We start from the raw sequence: 21800 nt of genomic DNA on the forward strand, positions 1-21800 counted from the left end.
TCTCTGCAGCTGATGCTGTGGTTGTAACAAGCTGGGTTCCAAAATATGCAGCACTGGGAGAAACAAGATGTACTGAAATTTAAGGGACTCTTGTTTGTGTTTGTTATTCATGCAACTATAAAGCAGGAGTGGCTAACCTGCGCTGTCATGTTCCTGCCTTTCAGTACCCTCAACCTCTTCCCCTATAGCACCGCCAGCTCTCCCTCCGGAGGCTACTGGGGCTGCTTGCTCTACCCGGGGAAGGGTCTGGCTATACCTCTATGGCTAGAACAGGGATTTTAAACACTTCTTTAACCGGTATCGCTGCCACCACCCGGGGGGTCCACTTAAAGACCACCGGGACAAAGTATACACGTTCTGCCTGGTAGGGGCAAAGCAGCCTAGGACTGGGTTTAGCAGTGCGACCAGGAAGGACCAAAATCCACAAGAAATCTCTTTTAACTATTTATTATAAAATAGCATAACAAAGTAACATGCAACAGTTCTCAAAACAAAGGGAATACAAAGATAAAACAAGAAAGCATAGCTAACTTACAAGTACAAACTTAGAATAAGGTTGATCCAAGACTGCATCTCTCCATCCGGCAAATTGCAGTCAAGAGCCACGCAGACCTCAGTCTTTCTCAGGCTCTTTGAAGATGAGCAGGACAGCAGTACCTTGCTGGGTCATTTTGCAAGACAAAAGAGGACAAAAACCCTCATCTCTAACAGACTTAAATCCCCACAACCCTTGAGGTGTTCCACGTGGGCTTATGGCTCATTATCCAATCTACGTTAGAGTTGAGGTTTGAATAATCCAATCAAAGAACCCACAACCGTTAGTCTTGTCAATCAAATAGAGGCTACACAGATGTCTTGTGTTTACCCATTAATCAACCTACAGGGCAATTAACGCCTTCAGTTCTCAGAGCGCACCGGGCAGTTTCCTCCCTAATTTCTTATCGCACAGGAATGGGAGATTTCACAGCTGCAAGGTTACACGGGATCAAAAGAACCAGAAATCTTTCTCTTTTAGAGTTCAGAAGTTTACTTTCCCAGGCCGTTCTTCCTCTCAAGAACCAAAGTCCCATGAATCTTCGCAGTTCCCATAATGCTCTGCACCTAAATCCATGACACCCCCTTCCCTAACGGAAATTTGGGGTCAAGGCGTCCCACATTTCCGCACACCCCTGTAAGGTAGGACACCCAGCCTGTGAGAATCATAATAAACATAACAGTTACTCAACAGACTGATACAAGCGACTGAGGGCATCCGCCACAACATTCTGCTTTCCAGGGATATGAACCACAGTAAAATTGTAATCCTGCAAAGCCAGACTCCACCGTAACAGTTTCTGATTGGAGTTTTTCATGCGTGATAGCCAACATAAAGGCGAGTGATCAGTCTGCACTTGAAACTCCGCCCCCCAAAGGTAAACTTTCAGCCGGGAGAGAGACCATAAAAGAGCATAACATTCTTTCTCCACGGTGGAATAATTTTGCTCACGGGGTAGTAACTTCTTACTCAGGTAAACCACTGGTCTCAGCTCCCCCTCGGGGTCTTTCTGCAACAGGACTGCTCCCAGTCCCGTATGACTAGCATCCGTTTGGACCACAAAGGGTTTCTGCTGGTCCGGGGCTAGCATCACCTTATTACTGGTCAGGGCTTGCTTCAACAACACAAAAGCCCGCTGACACTCTGGCGTCCAAGTTACTTTGGTAGGCAACGCCTTTTTACACAGATTAGTCAGGGGAGCGGCAATGGTGGCAAAATGTACAATAAATCTACGATAATAATTAGCCACTCCCAAAAAAGATAACACATCCCGCTTGGTCTTGGGTCGGGGCCAATCCTGGATCCCCTGGACTTTTGCTTCTAGGGCTTTAATATAGCCTGAGCCAACCTGAAAACCCAAATAAACCACTTCACCTTGGGCAAATTGACACTTCGCCATTTTTACAGTAAGATTGGCTTCTTTGAATCTAGTAAATACACTCTGCACATGCTCCAAGTGCTCCTTCCAGGTATTTGAAAAAATGGATACGTCATCCAGGTACGCACAGCAGTAGGCGCTCATATCTGCGATTAAAGAATTAATCAAGCGCTGAAATGTGGCAGGGGCATTCTTAAGTCCAAAAGGGAGGACTTTGAACTGATATAAACCCATATGGGTAACAAAGGCTGATTTCTCAGAAGCCTCAGGTGATAAGGGAATCTGCCAGTACCCCTTAGTCAGGTCAAAGACTGAGATGAACTTAGCCTGACCCAGTTTCTCAATTAGAGTATCCACTCTAGGCAGGGGGAAGACGTCTGGCGCCATCACCATATTAATTTTTTCTATAGTCCACACAGAACCTAACCTGCCCCTCCCCTTTCGGAACCAACACCACTGGGGAACACCAGGCGCTGGTGCTATGAACTATAACTCCCAATTCAAGCATTTCCTTGATCTCTGCCTCAATGCACTGAGCATGGGCTTCACTCACACGATATGGTCGTGAGGCAATGGGAGCAGCAGTACCAGTTTCAAAATGATGTTGGGCCAAATGAGTCCGACCTGGTTTTGTACTGAAAACGGACTCAAAGGGCAACAAAACTTCATATAGTTCCTGAGCCTGTTGGGCGTTCAGTGTATGGGATCTTAAAATATCCTCAAGGGAGCCAGCCTGCTTAAACTCCTGCAGCAGGTCCAAAGGCAAATGAGACTCCCCCCCATGCCCTCCAGCAATAGCCAAGACCCTCTTGGAGTCAGGTTCACAATACAATTTCATGGAGTTGGCATGATATTGTCGAGGAGATGGGTGTAGCTCTGGACATTCTACCACATACCTTACAGAGCTAAGTCTCTCTTTAACCACACCTGGACCACTCCACTTAGGCGACAACTTATGTGGACGTGTGGGTCTCAGTACCAGAACCTTATCTCCCACCTCAAAACATTTTTCCACAGCTTTCACATCATGTGTGCGGGTATACTCTTTACGTGCTTCTTCCAGGTTGGCTTTAGCTTGATCCCAAATCTCAGCCAACGTCTGGGTCAAAGCCTGAAAATGTTCAGCCACAGAGGGTAATTGGAGGCTATCCTCACTCTGGTCCCACTGCTTTCTAAGCATGGACAGAGGGCTGTTCAGCAATCTCCCATAAACCAATTGATTAGGAGCATACCCCAGACTTGCTTGGTAGGAATCATTATACGTAGCTACCACCAGGGGCAAGTCTTGATCCCAGCTAGACGCATGGATCAATGCACATTTCTTTAACATAGACGTCAGGGTGGACTGCACCCGCTCCACTAATCCATTCATACGATGTTCATAAGCCACCAAAGTGTGGTGATGTATTTCCATTAATTTCAGAACCTGTTGAACCACATCAGACAAAAGATTGGGTCCCAAATCACTCATCAAAACCTGGGGAATCCCCATGGAACAAAAGGCAGTAAACAGAAATTGTACTAGACCTGGGGCTCTGGTATTAGTAAGACTGGCAGCAAAACAATATCTAGTCGCATAATCAACAATCGTGGCTATATATTTTTTCCCCCTGGGGGTCCGAGGCAAAGGACCTACAAAATCTATAGCCCATTTAGCAAAGACTCCCGCTGTTAAGGGAATACTTTGAAGGGTGTGAGGCTGAGGGAAAGACACTATGCGGGTGGGGAAACTAGAGCAGCCAGTCCCCAAGGGGTTAAACCTTTGGAAGATTCTTGGGAACTGCGGAGGCGGCCCCCCCCTGCATATGAAAGAGAGAGGATGCCCCGGGCTGAAGCTTTACGAGTTGCCCAAGCAGAACTTCAGCGCAGACAAGCAAGAGGCCCCAGCTCTCTTCCTGCTCTAGAGTATTACGGTGATTGGCAAAGAGCTGCAGTGCCTAGACAGAGGGAACTGAGTCTCCAGGACATTAATCTCAAATATTTCCCGACTCACGACCCAAATATGGATGTCCTATCCTATTTAACCCTGTTTGAGACCACGTGTGAGGAAATGGCAGTTCCATATCGGTACTATATGCCGATCCTCAGGTCCCTTGTGAAAGGACCTCTTCAAGAGCTGATGGGGACGCTCTCACGAGAGCAGATGTTTAGTTATGAAACATATAAGCAATTGGTCGAACAAAGGTTTTCGTTGGACTCTCAGCATTATCAGCAGGCGTTTAGGAAGGCTGTTAAAGTGCCGCCGCAGGAGAAATTCCAGTTATTCGCTGCGAAATTAGAACAAAACTTTGGGCTGTGGTTAGCGGCTGAGAAAGTGCAGACTTTTGAACAACTGAGACAACTGGTGCTTTTAGAACAATTCCAGAGAAGTTTGCCATCTGAGATTGCAAGTTTGGTTGCGGATAGGCACCCTCAAAACCTGCAGGAATCGGCTACTGCCTGGTAGGGGCAAAGCAGCCTAGGACTGGGTTTAGCAGTGCGACCAGGAAGGACCAAAATCCACAAGAAATCTCTTTTAACTATTTATTATAAAATAGCATAACAAAGTAACATGCAACAGTTCTCAAAACAAAGGGAATACAAAGATAAAACAAGAAAGCATAGCTAACTTACAAGTACAAACTTAGAATAAGGTTGATCCAAGACTGCATCTCTCCATCCGGCAAATTGCAGTCAAGAGCCACGCAGACCTCAGTCTTTCTCAGGCTCTTTGAAGATGAGCAGGACAGCAGTACCTTGCTGGGTCATTTTGCAAGACAAAAGAGGACAAAAACCCTCATCTCTAACAGACTTAAATCCCCACAACCCTTGAGGTGTTCCACGTGGGCTTATGGCTCATTATCCAATCTACGTTAGAGTTGAGGTTTGAATAATCCAATCAAAGAACCCACAACCGTTAGTCTTGTCAATCAAATAGAGGCTACACAGATGTCTTGTGTTTACCCATTAATCAACCTACAGGGCAATTAACGCCTTCAGTTCTCAGAGCGCACCGGGCAGTTTCCTCCCTAATTTCTTATCGCACAGGAATGGGAGATTTCACAGCTGCAAGGTTACACGGGATCAAAAGAACCAGAAATCTTTCTCTTTTAGAGTTCAGAAGTTTACTTTCCCAGGCCGTTCTTCCTCTCAAGAACCAAAGTCCCATGAATCTTCGCAGTTCCCATAATGCTCTGCACCTAAATCCATGACATGCGCCCATCCAGATGTTACTGGACTCCGGCTTCCATCAGCTCCAGGAAGTTTGGTCAGTGGTCAGGGATAATAGGAGCTTGGAATATAAAAGCATCTGGAGGGATTCCAGGTTAGCCACTCCAGCTACAGGCAAAGGAATCCAGAATGACTGGTGGCCAGGGGAACAAAAGATTGCAGCTTGCAAGAGTCTTACGGCTGCTCTATGATTTATCAAGCATTCAGGGACAGTAAACTATTATTATTATTTATTTATTTATACCCCGCCCATCTGGCTGGGTTTCCCCCACCACTCTGGGCGGCTTCCAACAAATAGCAAAATACATTAAAATATCACAGATCAGGGCCGGCTCTATGTAGACCCCCGGTAGCGGAATGCGCGAGGGCGGGGGCGCCGGAGCGATCTCCGCCCCTCAGCACCAGGGCGCGCGACCTGCTTAAGACTGTCCTGTCACAGATTAAAAACTTCCCTAAACAGGGCTGCCTTTAGGTGTTTTCTAAATGTCAGGTAGTTGTTTATCTCCTTGACCTCCGATGGGAGGGCGTTCCACAGGGCAGGCGCCACTACCGAAAAGGCCCTATTAGCTCTTGCTCCACGATTCACCTTGTGCCTTACCACCATGGCCACACCTTATGAATCCATTGAAGGATTTAAGAACTTAAGAAACAAGAGAGGAACAGAAAAGTGTTTCATGTGTAGGGGAAGTATACTGAGCTGTGTGCCCTTGTCTACAACAATCTGTTTTTCAGGGTCCGTCCATCTGTCTCTGTGTCTGTCTGTCTTATCTATCAATCATTTGCTCTTGTGATGGTCTGAAAACAACGATAAATTGTAAAACTATGAGCGTAGAGTGACTTTATCTAATGTTCATAAATGTGTTTACTGAATGGTGGGGGGGAATATTTTGGGGGTGGGCGGAATGTTTTTAGAATCATAGTATTGTAGAGTTGGAAGGGCCCCTGAGGATCAGCTAGTCCAGCCCCCTGTAATGTAGGAATACGCAGCTGTCTCATATGGGGATTGAACCTGCAACCTTGGCATTATCAGCACCACAACCTCTAACCAACAGAGAATGGTAGATTTTAAATTAGAATATTTAACATCAGTCTCAGGATAGGGGTGGGGGTGGGAATACAGAGATTCTGTATTTCCAGCCTTAGAAACATTTGGTTTTAGTAAGTAGCAAGGGCCATAACCAAAATGATCCAAGGAGCTACGTGGGTCAGAAAAAACCCTGGCTCAACCCATCTGAGAACACTGGGATTCATTAGCCATATGCACTTGTTAGAATTCAGGAGCTAGAATTCAGGAGCTTTGGAGTGCATTTCAGAAATTCTTCTGTTTACACATTCTCCAGAATATTTTCACTTTTAACATATTTAACTCAATTTGAAATAGGAGTTCCATACAATTACTTTTTTTGGTAACTTGGGGTGCCTGCTATACAGGTACAGCAGATAAATAAAATAGTCATCTGGTTAGACATAAGAACTTCATACTATACATCATTTAGAAGCTTAGAGAAACAGCACTATATATTTAGGCTTTAACTCATGAACCCATTAAGCCATAATACACAGATTTAAGTCACTTTAGACCAGGCATCCCCAAACTTCGGCCCTCCAGATGTTTTGGACTACAATTCCCATCTTCCCTGACCACTGGTCCTGTTAGCTAGGGATCATGGGAGTTGTAGGCCAAAACATCTGGAGTTTGGGGGTGCCTGCTTTAGACCTTTTTGCCCCAGTCCTGTACCTGTGCAGAAGCGCCCATGTACCCAGAGAGTTTCTCCATTCACTTAAGTGGATTCCAGCAGGAGTTTGGTGGAGGCATCTGTGGTTCTAGGCCAGGCATCCCCAAACTTCGGGCCTCCAGATGTTTTGGACTACAATTCCCATCTTCCCCGACCACTGGTCCTGTTAGCTAGGGATCATGGGAGTTGTAGGCCAAAACATCTGGAGGGATGCAGTTTGGGTATGCCTGTTCTAGGCCATTAGCTTATATGGGATTAAATAGCTAAGATCCAAATACTTGAGCCTTCACAAGTTGGAAGACTGGGTTGTGCCTTGTGATGCAGACTGGGCATAGGGACACGGGTGGCGCTGTGGTCTAAACCACCAAGCCTCTTGGGCTTGCTGATCGGAAGGTTGGCAGTTCTAATCCCCGCAACGGGGTGAGCTCCCATTGCTCTGTCCCAGCTCCTGCCAGCCTAGCAGTTTGAAAGCATGCCAGTGCAAGTAGATAAATAGGTACCGCCGAGGTGGGAAGGTAAATGGTGTTTCCATGCGCTCTGGCTTCTGTCACGGTGTACCGTTGCACCAGAAGTGGTTTAGTCATGCTCGCCACATGACCCGGAAAGCTGCCTATGGACAAACACTGGCTCCCTCAGCCTGAAAGCGGGATGAGTGCCTCAACCCCATAGTCGCCTTTGACTGGACTTAACCGTCCAGGGGTCCTTTACCTTTACCTTTTTACCTGCAGACTGGGCATTCTGCCAAGACTCCTTCTGCTCTTCCAAAGACATCTGCAAGACATTTTGGTAGCCTCATGCCATTTATCTGGAACACCTTGTGGTACATCTGATGGTTCATTGTGTGGGCTGCTCTGGGCATATTTATGTATATTTTATTTGAAAGGTTTTTAGCCCTCCCTTCATCAGTAACCGATAACAGGTGAAGTACAACACAAAATAAGAACAACCCAAACAAATAAAAAGAAAAACAATTTTTAAAAACTGCCAACATTGAATGCTTAAAAACCGAGGTGAAAGTGTAAAATAGTCATTAACACACACACACACACACACACACACACACACACACACACATAAAAAAGGCTGAGTAATTGGGTACGTCCTTCACTTGGCAGCAAAAGGACGATGTCAGTGTTCTGATGTACCTGTTAAAAGGTAAAGGGTTGCGGCGCTCATCTCACATTATTGGCCGAGGGAGCCGGCGTACAGCTTCCAGGTCATGTGGCCAGCATGACAAATCCGCTTCTGGCGAACCAGAGCAGCACACGAAAATGCCGTTTACCTTCCCACTGTAGCGGTTCCTATTTATCTACTTGCACTTTGACGTGCTTTCGAACTGCTAGGTTGGCAGGAGCTGGGCCCGAGCAACGGGAGCTCACCCCGTCGCGGGGATTCGAACCGCCGACCTTCTGATCAGGAAGCCCTAGGCTCTGTGGTTTAGACCACAGCGCCACCCACGTCACAGATGTACCTGTTAAGGAACTGCATTCCACAAAAGAGCATTGCCACAAAGAAAGCTCTATCCCACATCACCACCAAAGGGGCCTCTCCTATCAGTGAAGACCCCCCTCTGCTGATCTTAAAGCACAGGCGGACTGATTAGTGCATTGAAAAGCGGCATAGAAATGAACCAATTTATAAATAATAAATAATGGTAGTTCCATAAATAATGGCATTGACCTCATGGAGCTGCTAATAAATCCATTTCCGTACAATATGTAGGCTTCCAACACAGGTTTTGAGGTAAATGGGTGAGATTTCAATGTGGACTGTTATGATGCCAGTGGAAGTCCTATATTCCTTTGTGTGTATGTCTAAATATGTATGTTATTTTCCATTTCCAACCATTTAGATTGAAACTGTTCAGGTGAAGATTCATTGGTAATTCCAAAATATTTCTATTAGGCAGGTGAATTCAAAACCAAAATGAACACAGATTTTACATAGATTTCCTGATGGACGTGGCGCGCGTTTTGGGGGCAGCGTGTGCCGCCTGTGGGGGCAGGCCGCCCAGCGCGGGCGGGGGGGCAGCCACGATGGTGCCCCCAAAATGTGTGCCCTCACCGCCCCCATCTTTCTACGCTACTGTGTGGCAGAAGAGATTGCAATTATGTCATCTATTAAGAAATAATTATTTCTGGAAGCAGTTATTGCTTTGCAGTAAAAGTTTACAACACTCACCCTAGGGTTTCTATAACTGTTTATAGCATATCTCCTTGAGTATAAAACCAAATGCATAGTGGGAGAGCCTCTGGATAATAGATTGTTTCATCCATCTTCTTAAAATTCTGCTTTTGTATGAATAAAGTAGTACGGTAGGCTTTGCGACATATGTTTATTTGTTTTGGCTTGCAGATGTTGAGATCTAGGAGATCAAAGTCCTGGAATGGATATGTCTGAATAATTATTCTGACTTTTGTGACGCGAACAAGCAGATAATAGACTGTAATATCAATTAGGAGAAGGAGCCAAAGGCAACAGCATGTAATTACTCTCAGTCCTGATTTCTGCCAGTTGTGTGTGCAGCCAAGAGAGGACTGTTGATACTGAAGTATGGTATTGGGAACAAAAAAAAAGTATAGAACATGGTGTGTCTACCAGAATATTGAATCAGAGACTGATCCTGCAAGAAATCCCTTCGGTTTTGATCTGTGACCAAAACATTCTAATAACTGAGCATTGCCACATGAAGGCTGCAGGTGGAACTGCAGTTTTGGCAAGCAAGTCTGTAATGTTAAGAATTCTGTTTTTTTTTTTAAGCAGAGCAAACCTCTGAAGCTGGACACTTACATTTTCCTACGTCTTCTTCCTAGGTTGATATTCCAGGAGAAAGCAACAGGAAAAAAGGGCACTTTTCATCATCAAGTATCGTGTAAGTTTTCACAGCAATATGCAGTAAATGTCTAGAGAACCACAAGCAGAGTTTTGCTTTGTCAACAACAACAACAAAGCAGCTGCAGCTCCACACACACACACACACACAACCCCTGCTATTCCTCTGCGTCATGGAATTATGTAGAATAATGTCTAACGTCTTATAGGCGACCACATCTGGAGATAGCAGTAAGAATCAGACACCCACATGAATAAAAATGCCTTTCACTCACACTAGGGTTTCTATGAAACCTGCAACCTGATTCTAAGATCTCATGCACCAGCACACAAGTTCCTTAAAATGCCACAATATTACAAAATAATGTAGCGGGACTCCAGGCTCTCTCATATTGTGTCAGAAGGTATGATTAGTGAGACAAATGATACAGTGGGAAATGTTCCACCTGACTTTGTGGTGCTTGATTCCTGCAAATTACCTTTTTTTTAAAAAAAAATCAGTATTGTTAATTCAAAATCAATTACAACGTAAGGTAAAGAACAAGATGCTTTTTGTGTGCAGAATATAAACATTAGTTTGATTTGCACTGATTAAAGGAACTGGCAGATGGCATCATCCCTCAAACGTGTTTTTCCAAGGATTGATGTTAATTTGTTCTAGATGTAGAGCCTGTACTTGCAGAAGATAGGCAATAAAATGTCTGAAAGTAAAAAACAGTAACCTATTTTGATCAAGATTCTCATTAAAGACTGAGTTATGTGAGGAAGGTAACAATTGCAAATTTCTTATGTATATGTGAGGTCCCTGCTAAATCAAAACATTTGCATATTTTCAGTGACACAGTGGATCTGTCATTTGAAATATCGTTACATAGCATTTTAGAATTGCAATTAAGGTGCTGGATTGATTACACTCAGTTGTAGAGTGCCTACTATAGGATTACTTTTTACAAGTCTTTCATTTTTAACTCTCAAGTTGTAATTTATTGTTCTTTGGTAGTTTGCGAAAATTTATTTATTGTGTACAATAATCATTCAGTGGGTTAATGGGAACATCTGTCTTTTTATTTATTATTAGAATTTTCACTATGGTAGGAAAATATTTAAGAAAGCTGGACATTTTACTTTATATTTCAGGCTATAAAAAGTTATTTGAATTATTTCCATGTGTTATCAAACTTGAGATAAACCACCAGCTGCTAATGTCATTAAAATAATATTTCAGTGTCATCTGCCCTCATCTCCAACATGGCTTTAACAATACTTTACTTTGAATTTACTGTGCTGTTAGTCTCCCCCCCCCCCCCGCCCTTTCACTTTGCAGATATCCTTTTTTGTTCAGCCAGTGATGAAAACAGAGACTGCAAATTGCATACAAACTAGAGATATCACTGAAACTTTTTTCATTTTCTGGCTTGGAAATCAATACCTCAGGGCTATAGCAGTCACTTAAAATATCAAACATTATGGCCCAATAATTATTTCCCACCTCAAATTTTATGAGCCAGAGAATTCATGTCCTTCCCAGCCAATCCATGAGTCCTTCCTGGCCACTTATCTGGCTGCTGGCTTGAATGAAGGCAGGAGCGCTTCCTTGGAACCCACCCCCACCCCCCGGCTCAGGTGCATTAATAGTAAATCATTTTTCCAGCCTGGTTATGACCCAAAGTGATGGGTTGTCCCTCTGCTCATAGTACTTGCTTTGCCAGCTGCGAATTGCAGAAGCAATGTTGATTTCCAGCATATCTGCACTTCCTGTTCTGAGCCAAATAACTGGACATGATACAAACTGTTTTCTTTGTTCGGGGCCACTTTGAAAATCTCACCTTTCCACACACATTGAGATCATGTAGGTTGGTTTGCAATCACATCCAGAAATGTTAAGTGTTAAGTTGAGCTGTGTATTGAGGTAGTTGCATCAATTCCTGCTGGCAATGTCTGTGCACTACCCAGATTACATAAATGGATTTATATGCAGCCATATAAATGGCTGCACCCATGATCCCAGCAAGAATTTGCATGATATAAACCAGCTGCTCAGGTCTGAGCATTACGGCCATCTTTACAACCTGGCCTCACCGAAGACTAGTTACTGCATTGCTTGACAGCTGTACCTACATAGTACCCGTTTGTGTCAGAGATGGGTAGAGGTTTCCTGGAATAAATGGAAAGAGGCAGACTGTTTTTTCAAGTCAGCACTCAGACCATACATGTGATGAAGGGGGCTCATTTAGAATAAAGCTGTTGCTCCATTCTCAATGTGGTTGATGGTTTGGAGCAAGAGTTCAGGGGGGGGAAAGGCTATTACTGCTGTTCCTTTCAGCTTTGTTTTGTTATCTTTGTTATTTTAGAGGCCCTAGATGTATAGCTCGATTTGAGTACATCGGAGATCAGAAAGATGAATTAAGCTTTTCAGAAGGTGAAATTATTACTTTGAAGGAATATGTCAATGAAGAATGGGCTAGAGGAGAGCTGAGAGGCACACCTGGAATTTTCCCCTTGAACTTTGTAGAAATTATTGAAGATCTCCCTGGACCAGGTAATGCAAAAAGCAATTCTAAGTGAGTAACATCACAGTCCAAACCCAAGGTTCACTGAGATGAGATGCTGGATTCGCGGAGCTTGGGCTTTCCTAGTAGAGCCAGGGCATAACTCCCTGATCCTGATTCGGCCAGTGGAATGTACACTGCTGCAAATCTTGGAGCAGGTACTGCCTTAACTCTTAATCTCTGTATAGGGCTTAGAAAAGTTTAGGTGATTTGTAAGTGATAAATAATATTTCTCTTTATCTCCCTCTTATGTAGATGGTGGAACATCACTGAATAAGAATTCTGTGTCTGTGTCACAGGTAATCCATTTAACATTGTCTCACACTAGCAGTAGGTATTATAGTTTCTGCTATTCACGTATGTTCAGTAAATATGCCAGTAGATATGCCTTTAATTAACATGGCTGGAATCCAGTTTTCATACTCTGAACAGAAGCAGAGGGTAGGGTCGCTAAAAGTGGAAGGGAGATAAAATGCCCTAGTACAGATGTGGGTTGGAGGTGGTGAAATGGGGTTTGAAGCATTGTGAAAATAGATGAGAGACATAGGGAAACCCACCCACCCCCATAACTCCTGACTGATTCAGTCCAGTTGCTTAGAAAGTTTTAAATTTCAAGGAAATAACAGATTTGCAATTAGCAAGAAAAATCCACACATTTTTTTCTGGTTTATTTTAAAACACTTTTGTTCCTCCAACAGTTCTTTGAGTTGCTTAATTTCCTCTTGATTTTCACTGGTAATTAGATTTTTGTTTCCGATACTGATAAAGATGCCCTAGGTGTGCTTGTAGAGAAGAGTAAAAGGCAGTGTCTCTTTGGTGACAACTGAGAATTTATAGCTGCACAGAAGCACTGGATAATTAATATAAAATGAACAGAACTCAGAGCTTGGCTTCTAAATCAACAAAACCATTAATAATAGCTTTTATCAAATGAACAAAATGTTATTTTTAGGGGGTGGAGAACCCTCATTATCATTTTGCAAAATAGAAAGCATTATTATTCCTGGGCGCTTCTTCATAGATTAATCCTCAACATGCTCATTTATAAGTAAAGCACACCAAATTCAACAGCTCTTTCTTCTGGCATATATGTTTAGGATTAAAAACCTGCAGTGATATTCTCAAATATGGCCAACATCTTCAGATGTGATCATAAAAGGAAAATGAGGTCAGAGAAGAAAGAAAGCAAGAGTTTCCTCTTGCTGTTGTGTGCCCAGGGGTCTTGGTTGGAAAGCAGTTATATTTTTGTACTCATTGGGCTTCCACTTTCTCCATGAAAGTCAATGAAATAAGATGTGTGTACTCAGAATGCCACATTACCTCCTGCCTTTTAGTGTAAGGAGCACACAGGGAAATAAGCTACTTAAACTGAGCTGAAAGATATGCTATCTTTTCTTTGTGCTTCACAGGCCAGGATTGATATAAAGCTTTTCTCACCAGTAATCTGCTTTAAGCCTATTAAATATTATGTACATAAGTAATGGGGGGCTGGGTTGCTTTCCATACAGTAGCAGAAAAGTTCTTGCATATGCACTCTCTTCCATTTTTGCAGCTGGAAGGACATGGTGGACAGTGGTGTGATGCACTCCATGATTTTATAGCGGAAACGCAGGAAGACTTGTCTTTTAAAAGGGGAGATCGCATCTTGATATTGGAACACTTGGACTCAGAGTGGTACAGAGGGAGGCTGAATGGAAAGGAAGGAATTTTCCCTGCAGTGTTTGTTCATGTTTGCTCAGGTACAGTGCCGAATGGAATGGAAAATTGGCATTTCAGGAAACCTATCTGTGCAACCTGCCATGTGTCCATTTATCTTAGTAGACCATGCAAATTACCCATGTCCTGAAGCCCCTTCCCATGTACCCGCTAAGACGTCAAAGGCCTAAAAGAACTATAAATCCTTCATGTTTGAATCCGCTTCGTACATTTCTAAAAATCTTAGAAGTTTACACAAACAAATCAAGAAAATCCCATTCTACGTTATGTAGTTTGCTGCCAATAAGCTTTCTTCAGCAAGATGCTGCCATTGAAAATTTTGATGCAGAAGCTCCAATACTTCCAAGGCAGATGAAATCCCTTTGAATTAATTTATAAATAAATAAATACTGCCACACTTTGTGCTGTTCTAGATCTCTACTATGCAGATGCTACACCTTAGGTAGCCACTTCAAAATGGAAGGCAGTTTCCCAACAGTCAAATGTGCTTCGTTGCAGTGAGTTTGCAGATAAGCTTATTATGGTAGCAATTAGACGGGGAGACAGCCTCAGCCTTGAAGCGTGACACATTCTGCCATGGATCTAACAATTAGTCCATCCCTGGGAGAGGCTTGGTTACATTTCTAAATAAATCATCACTCTCACACACAGGGCTTAGTATCACAAAAAAATAAAAATAAAATGCACTCTTAAGGGAAAACATTTGTTTAAACAGAGAAAGCGACTCGCTAAATTGACAGAGATGAAGAGTGTACCTTGGTGATGTACAATTGTCATACATTTCATGGTATTTTTGGTACCCAGATCCTGTTTAGGGAGGCTTTTAATGTTTAATAGACTATTGTGTTTTATTTTTCTGTTGGAAGCCGCTCAGAGTGGCTGGGGAAACCCAGCCAGATGGGCGGGGTATAAATAATAAATTATTATTTTATTATTATTATAAAGCTGCAGCATCATGTGGGATACAAGCAGCAGAGTCCCAACCTGTTGTGCTTATAAAAATCCCACTAACCTGCTGTTTGAGTGTCTTGGACAGTGCCAGTTACTGGCGCAATAGCACTGACACAGGCCACAGGTTTGGCATTAACTCAATGTTTTGGGTGCAGTCATACCTCGGTTTAAGTATGCCTCGGTTTGAGTATTTTCAGTTTAAGTCCTCCACGGACCTGTCTGGAACGGATTAATCCACTTTCCATTACTTTCCATGGGAAAGTTCGCTTCAGGTTAAGTACGCTTCAGTTTAAGTCCTCCACGGACCGTCTGGAACGGATTAATTCACTTTCCATTACTTTCAATGGGAAAGTTTGCTTCAGGTTAAGTACGCTTCAGGTTAAGTACAGACTTCCAGAACCAATTGTGTTTGTAAACCGAGGTACCACTGTACTATCATGCTCACGTCTCTTCAGCTAGGGGCCAATAGGGAAAGAGTGGTTCCTAACCTCACACAATGCCTCAACTTGACTTCAACTAACTCCGTGCTTTTAGAAACCCTGAACCGTTTCCAAAACTTCCACTCGTACTTGTGTTTTTGCTTGGAAAAAAAGATGGGGAAACAAACTTTTTTTCTTAGGTATACAATACGCATCCTGCTCTCCTCTCCCTTTCCACTCAATCAAATTTTAAACGAAAGTAAGAAATATGGTAGCTAATGGGAAACAGTATAATACAATTGCCATCTTTGGGATGAAAGAATAGTACTATCATTCTGTTTCACAGGAGGAACACAGTCATCACAACCTCCAGGTACTAAGAAACGAAAAGCCAAGGCTTTATATGACTTCCACGCTGAGAACGTAGATGAACTCTCCTTCAAGGTATCTTTTTAAACCCATCCCTTTTGTTTATTTGCCATACTGCAGTGCTAGAGGTGGTAGTGTGTAACTCTTAAAAATATTGATCTGCATCTCTTTTTCAGTTGATAAGTTGAATAAGTATATCCAGAACAATTCTCCACTTGATAGAGCTACTTCTGAAGTACCTGTATTATTGTTACATCTGAGCCTGGGAGCTGATTTAAGACTGAGTCAGAATATTGGTCTATCTAGCTTAGTATTGACAACCATAGCTGAAAGCTGCTCTCTAAGGTTTCAGTCTTTCATCTTGACCCGAGGGATTGAACCTAGGGTCTTTTCAACCACTAAGCTACGGCGCCTAAAATATGAGGTCATATACTTGCTGTTTATTGCTTAAATGTTTGGGCCTCCCTAAACTGATCCAGTGGCCATGGGCTAAGGGACATTAAGTGTGCATGCAGACAAGAAGCCTCAGATTTAGTCCCTAGCATATCTTCATAGGGTTGGGGAAAGACTCGTTTGAAACCCTAGAGCACCTCAGCTAATCAATGTACACAATGCTAAGCTAGATATACTGGTGGTCAAGGCAGTTCCTATAGTATGCTGAATACAGTGGTACCTCTACTTACGAATTTAATGCGTTCCGAACGCACATTTGTAAGTTGAAGAAATGTGTAAGTCGAATCCCATAGGAATGCATTGGGAGAAAAAATTCGGAAGTCGAAGCAACCCTATCTAAAAATTCGTAAGTAGAAAAAATCCTATCTAAACTGCATCCAAGATGGCGGACGGAGCTCCATTCGTAAGTAGAGTTATTCGTAAGTAGAGGTACCACTGTACAACTGAAGATAAGAGGTGCTGTTGAAATTGGTGCCACGATCAGCTCCTCTCAGTTGACAAAGAACATATTGGTAAACAAAATACCGCCTGCAATTTGGCTAGTCAAGGAAAGTCTTTATTTTCTGCAATAAGATTCATGTCATCCAACCTAAAGGAATGGCAAGTGAATACAGAACTTCAGCAGAATGCCACTAGGAGAAGACCATCTGTGGGAACTTGACAATACTGAAAAATGACACCCTTCCAGATTTATATTTACTTTAACTATTCCATCAGGTTGGTGATATCCTAACTGAACTGGAGTCTGTAGATGAAGAATGGATGACTGGAGAGCTACATGGCAAAACTGGAATATTCCCCAAAAACTTTGTCCAGATTATACATCCCTCCTGAAGATAAAACCCAGTTTTGGACATCTGCCTACAGAAGCCTATACAAGCAAATACCTTACTAGCACAAAAGCACATTACTGCAGGCAGCAAAGGTTGCCCTCTATGATCATATGATCTACTCTTTGACTATCAAATGCATTTTTGCACTATTTTTATAAAGGTATACTAGAATATACAATATTTTGTAGACTATACAATATTTTGTTTCACGTTTACACTTATTTAGAAGTCTTTGCTCACTCATTCTTCCAAGAAACGGAATTTGGTACAATACTTGACTGCTGGCAAGTTGCATTTTAGCAAATGCAGCTAAATATTCAAGCTGCGTTCTTCCTTTCCAATGCCATACTATACTTAAATCAGTAAACACTAAATAGCCACTGTGTGAAAACATTATCCCTGATGTACAGTCTGATCACGTTTGGTGGGTTGGGTTTTTTTGTTTCAGAAACCATGTTAAACTACTTATTGCTTACTCCATCACTTAGTGTTAAAGGATTAAAATATCATGAAACACGATTCTAGAAGAGTGTTTCTCAAACGTGGGTTTCCAGCTGCTGTTGGACCTCACCACTGATCCTGCTAGCTAAGGATGATGGGAGCTATAGTCCAAAAACAGCTGGAAACCCAAGTTTGAGGAAACGCTGGTCTAGGTGGTTACTCAGTTATATGAGCAGATGAAGGTTCTTATACCAACCATTGTTCTATTTAGCCTAGTACTATCTACTCTGACTGCCAGCGACTCCAAATGGGTTCAAGCAGTAGTGTTTTTTGGTTGCTATCTGATCTTAACTGGCTATATAAAGGATTGAATCCAGAACAATGTGTGTGCAGGGCACATGCTCCACCACTACATTATGCAGACAAGTGGCTCAATATCTAGTAATTACAGTATAAAAATTTATCCTATTCAGAATGCTGCCTTCAATTCAACCTGGTGCTTTATACCCTTCATTCATTCATATTGTATTCAATTTTTAAAACCTTTTGCTGACTTCCCTTGTCATCTTTTCACCATATTTTCTTGAACTACCAGTAAGAGTACTTTTGTGTTCGAAATAATGTTGCATGTGAAAATATGCCTCAATGCTATAGGTGACATCCAACTAAGACATACTCATAGCAGATCTGCAGAAATCAATGACTTATTTCATTGAGTCTACGCTATGGCTTAGTTGGATACCACCCTATATGACCACTTCTTTATAACAAGTTAGACATAGTTTTGTTAAAAAATCTGTTGCTGCCCATGGATTTTGTCTTCCTGTGTGTCTCTAAAAAGTGTGTAACTTACATCTAAGCTGCATGGTGGTTTGTTCTTGCCTGCCTTTTTCAGAGTTCTAAGATGAATTTTGTTAAGATGATAAAGGAAAAATAGCAATTCCATGGTTGTATTATACTAATCCTACATCTGTAATGCAGGTCTGTGCTGAATAATTTTCATTACACCCTCCCCCCCCCAAAGTTAGTGTAGGAAACAGCACTTTATGCATATGCATTAAAAATCTGATTAAGCCACGGGCAACTAGACTGAATCTAAACTGATCAAGAAACCGTGAAACCGCAAAAGGAATTACATAAAGATTTAAGTCTTTATGTAACAGTCTTTCCCTGGGCCGTTCACAGACACTCCAAAATTGTATCTTCAAAAGAAGGAATCTTCCAATTGCATCCAGAGCAGGCACTAGGCATTTGAATTTTAGCAATGTTTTTCAGAGACTAGAACTTTTGACTACTTTTTCGTAACATCTTGCTCATAACAAGTTGAGTTCTTCATAAGTTAATGTCTTCACTTTCTTCCAGCCAATTTGGTAGTTTTATGACATAGGTACAAATAATTTATTTCTGCATGGGCAGTAGATGCCCAGTCTTCTTCAGATCCTTGCTATATTCAAATTCGAAAACCAAACCTTTGTTCAACATGAGGATACTGAAATTACAAATACCCTCCCCTGAACAATATGAAACAGAATTAACTGTGCCTGGAACTGCAGGTGGCTTGCTTCTCATCCAAGTACAGTGGTACCTCTACTTACGAATGTTTCTACTTACAAACGAAGCTCTGTCCGCCATCTTGGATGAGGTTTAGATAGGATTGTTTCTACTTACAAATTTTTAGATAGGGTTGCTCCCAATGCATTCCTATGGGATTTGACTTACAATTTTTTTTCGACTTACGAATGAATGTGCGTTTGGAACGCATTAAATTCGTAAGTAGATGCACCACTGTATACAGAAAGCTTCAAGCAGCTACAGGTTGCTTTTAATTGTAATTCTTTTGCAATCTGGTCAGTTGAGGACTGAGGTGATTAATGCTGATCAAGAACTTATTCAAATTGACTTTGTAGGTGGCTTTCTCCAAATTTTATCTCCTAATCCATTTCAAAGTTCCCCTTCAAAAACAAGTCAATTGTCAACTAGTCCTTTTACACAGGATTGCCCCTGGACCCAGGATAGTAAATCTTGTTGATGTTAGATGAACAGGTCTGGAGAAACCCTATACTGTATTCAGATTACCATAAATTTCTTCCCCCTTCCCTTGAATAAACCAGTAAGCTGAAGAACTGTTCATTCTGTTAGAGAAGTGACTTTAGGCTTAGCACTGTACTAGGAAAGGTAAGGTAGGCAATATTGTTTAATTGTACCTAATATGTCATGATTGACTTCTTTGGAAAATTTTATGTATGCTACCTAAAATGTTTGTTTCAAGAAAATTCTGGTTATCTAATCTTTATAAGAACAAACTTCCTCTGTGCCTTTCATATATGAGTCACACACACACACACACACCCAACTTGCTTTCAGTGCAAAATTTATATGGACTACCATACAAATTCCCACACCTAAAACAGTATATGGGGCTTTGCTAGTACAAAGACAATACAGTGGTACTTCGGTTTAAGAACAGGCCTGTTTACGAACAATTCGGTTTACGAACTCCGCAAAACCAGAAGTAGTGTTCCGGTTTGCGTCCGTCCGAGAATGGAATCCGACGGTGGAAGGGCACCGGCAGCAGGAGGCCTCATTAGGGAAAGCGCACCTCGGTTTAAGAATTGTTTTGGTTCAGTAACGGACTTCCGGAATGGATCAAGTTCATAAACCGAGGTACCACTATACCAGCCTTTCCATCCAGCTATTATGGATTCTATAATAACAATAATAATTTTATTATTTATACCCCACCCATCTGGATTCTAGTTGCTTTCATACTTTAGCAGAGCAGTATATGTCTTATAAAGCCACCTTTTTCACCATATAACCCTGGCTGTTTGATAGCAGTCATTAGCAGATCCTCATTCTATCAAAGTTGTATCCTGTGCAGTTACTAGCAGTTACTGAAGGTCACTTGAAGTGCCCACTGAAAATCAATTCCAGATTCAGGGCAATGTTTACTTATTTGTTGAAAATGCCTGCTTTTCTAATGATTTCAAAGAAATATTGCCAACAAGTAGAGATTTAAGTATTAAGGCAGTTGGGAATTGCTGACGTTTTTGGCCTCTTTAATAAAAATGCATTAATTGCTTTTTCCTAAATGGTTATTATATCTATTACCATCTGATTAATTTAAATAGACAACTGGCTGAGCGTTCTTTTATTCTCATTGTTCTGCATACCAAGATTGCCAAATGCAACAATCTCATCCCAACAGTGCCATCTAAGAGGGTCATAATACAGCTTTAATGATCAAAACTTATATATGCAATCATAAATGTAAACCAGTAACTGTTATGTAAGAGTATATTTTAAACCTGCAGGGATTTTAAACTTACAAAATCTGTACAATATACAAAAGCCACTTTACCTCTGGACATTCAGTGTAGTCCCCCTCCACTTTATGGTACACCATGTTTGTTTAAGCAATAAACTTTTCTGTTGGACTGAAACTGTGTAAAGTGAAGCAACTGACTGGACATGGTGAGCATCATGGGAAGTTTGGTTTCATAGATTTGTGGAGCTGGAAGGGACCAAGAGGATCATCTTTCTAATCCAACCCCCTGCAATGCAGGAATATGCAGCTGTCCCATACGGGGATCAAACCTGCAACCTTGGCGTTACCAACACCAAGCTCTAGCCAACTGAGCCATCCAGGCACAAGTAATCGTAAGTTCAGCTAATGTGGTCCAGAAGCTGCTACGATGAAGGCATTATTACAGAGTTAAGAGTGGGTTTATTTATACCAGTGGTGTCCAAACTTTTTTCAGGGGGCCAGATTTGATGCAGTGAAGGGCTGTGGGGGCCGACCAAAGTTGTTGAGCTTTGGACATACTTGATTTATATATTATTAAACCAACGAACTTTCCAATTGCAACATTTCTAATGTTAATAGTCATGCTTCTGAAAAAGCAAGTATTTAACTGTGCTTCAGTAAAACTGGTTTTGATAAACCTAGAAGTACAATCCTAAATCTTTCAGCGCATAGCCAACATGCCCTTTTGTTGCAATATGCTTACACACAAGAGACAGAATGTCTGCCTCTCTGTGTGGATACCAAGCAAAATCACTTGAGGAGTAATTGACCTTGTTTAAGTTACTACCTGAGCTCAACCTTTATATATTATGTTGGAAGCCACCCAGATTGTCTGGTTCAACCCAGTCAGGTGAGTGGGGTATTAACAATACTGAAAGTGGCTTGATTCACAGACTATTTGCCCAAGGTGTAGGGTAGGAATTTCAAATACAATAGTAAGTAGAAATTGCAAATTGGTTCTTAACATACACTGCAACCCTTTATAGCAGCATTTGATTGACAGTTCACAATTCAACTTGTTAACGTCCATATTTTCGTCCCAACTAGTTTGGTTGATCCAGACTAAACTAA

At 41.9% G+C, this 21800-nt stretch overlaps 1 protein-coding gene across 3 annotated transcripts in view; it reads left to right on the top strand.

Annotated features, from left to right (window-relative positions):
* The window catches only part of SH3D19 (SH3 domain containing 19), a 71794-nt gene extending 50929 nt beyond the window's left edge, over window positions 1-20865 (top strand). For all 3 annotated transcript variants that reach the window (XM_035114007.3, XM_035114009.3, XM_035114008.3), the window contains 6 exons: window positions 9673-9731; window positions 12043-12230; window positions 12496-12539; window positions 13793-13979; window positions 15673-15770; window positions 16866-20865. In XM_035114007.3, coding sequence (XP_034969898.1) covers window positions 9673-9731; window positions 12043-12230; window positions 12496-12539; window positions 13793-13979; window positions 15673-15770; window positions 16866-16982 — 693 coding nt within the window. In that variant the 3' untranslated portion in view covers window positions 16983-20865. The remainder of the gene's footprint in view (window positions 1-9672; window positions 9732-12042; window positions 12231-12495; window positions 12540-13792; window positions 13980-15672; window positions 15771-16865) is intronic.
* The last annotated feature ends 935 nt before the right edge of the window (window positions 20866-21800 follow it).

This window comes from Zootoca vivipara, chromosome Z1 (assembly GCF_965207765.1).
Source record: "Zootoca vivipara chromosome Z1, rZooViv2.hap1.1, whole genome shotgun sequence".
NCBI classification, from domain to species: Eukaryota; Metazoa; Chordata; class Lepidosauria; order Squamata; family Lacertidae; genus Zootoca; species Zootoca vivipara.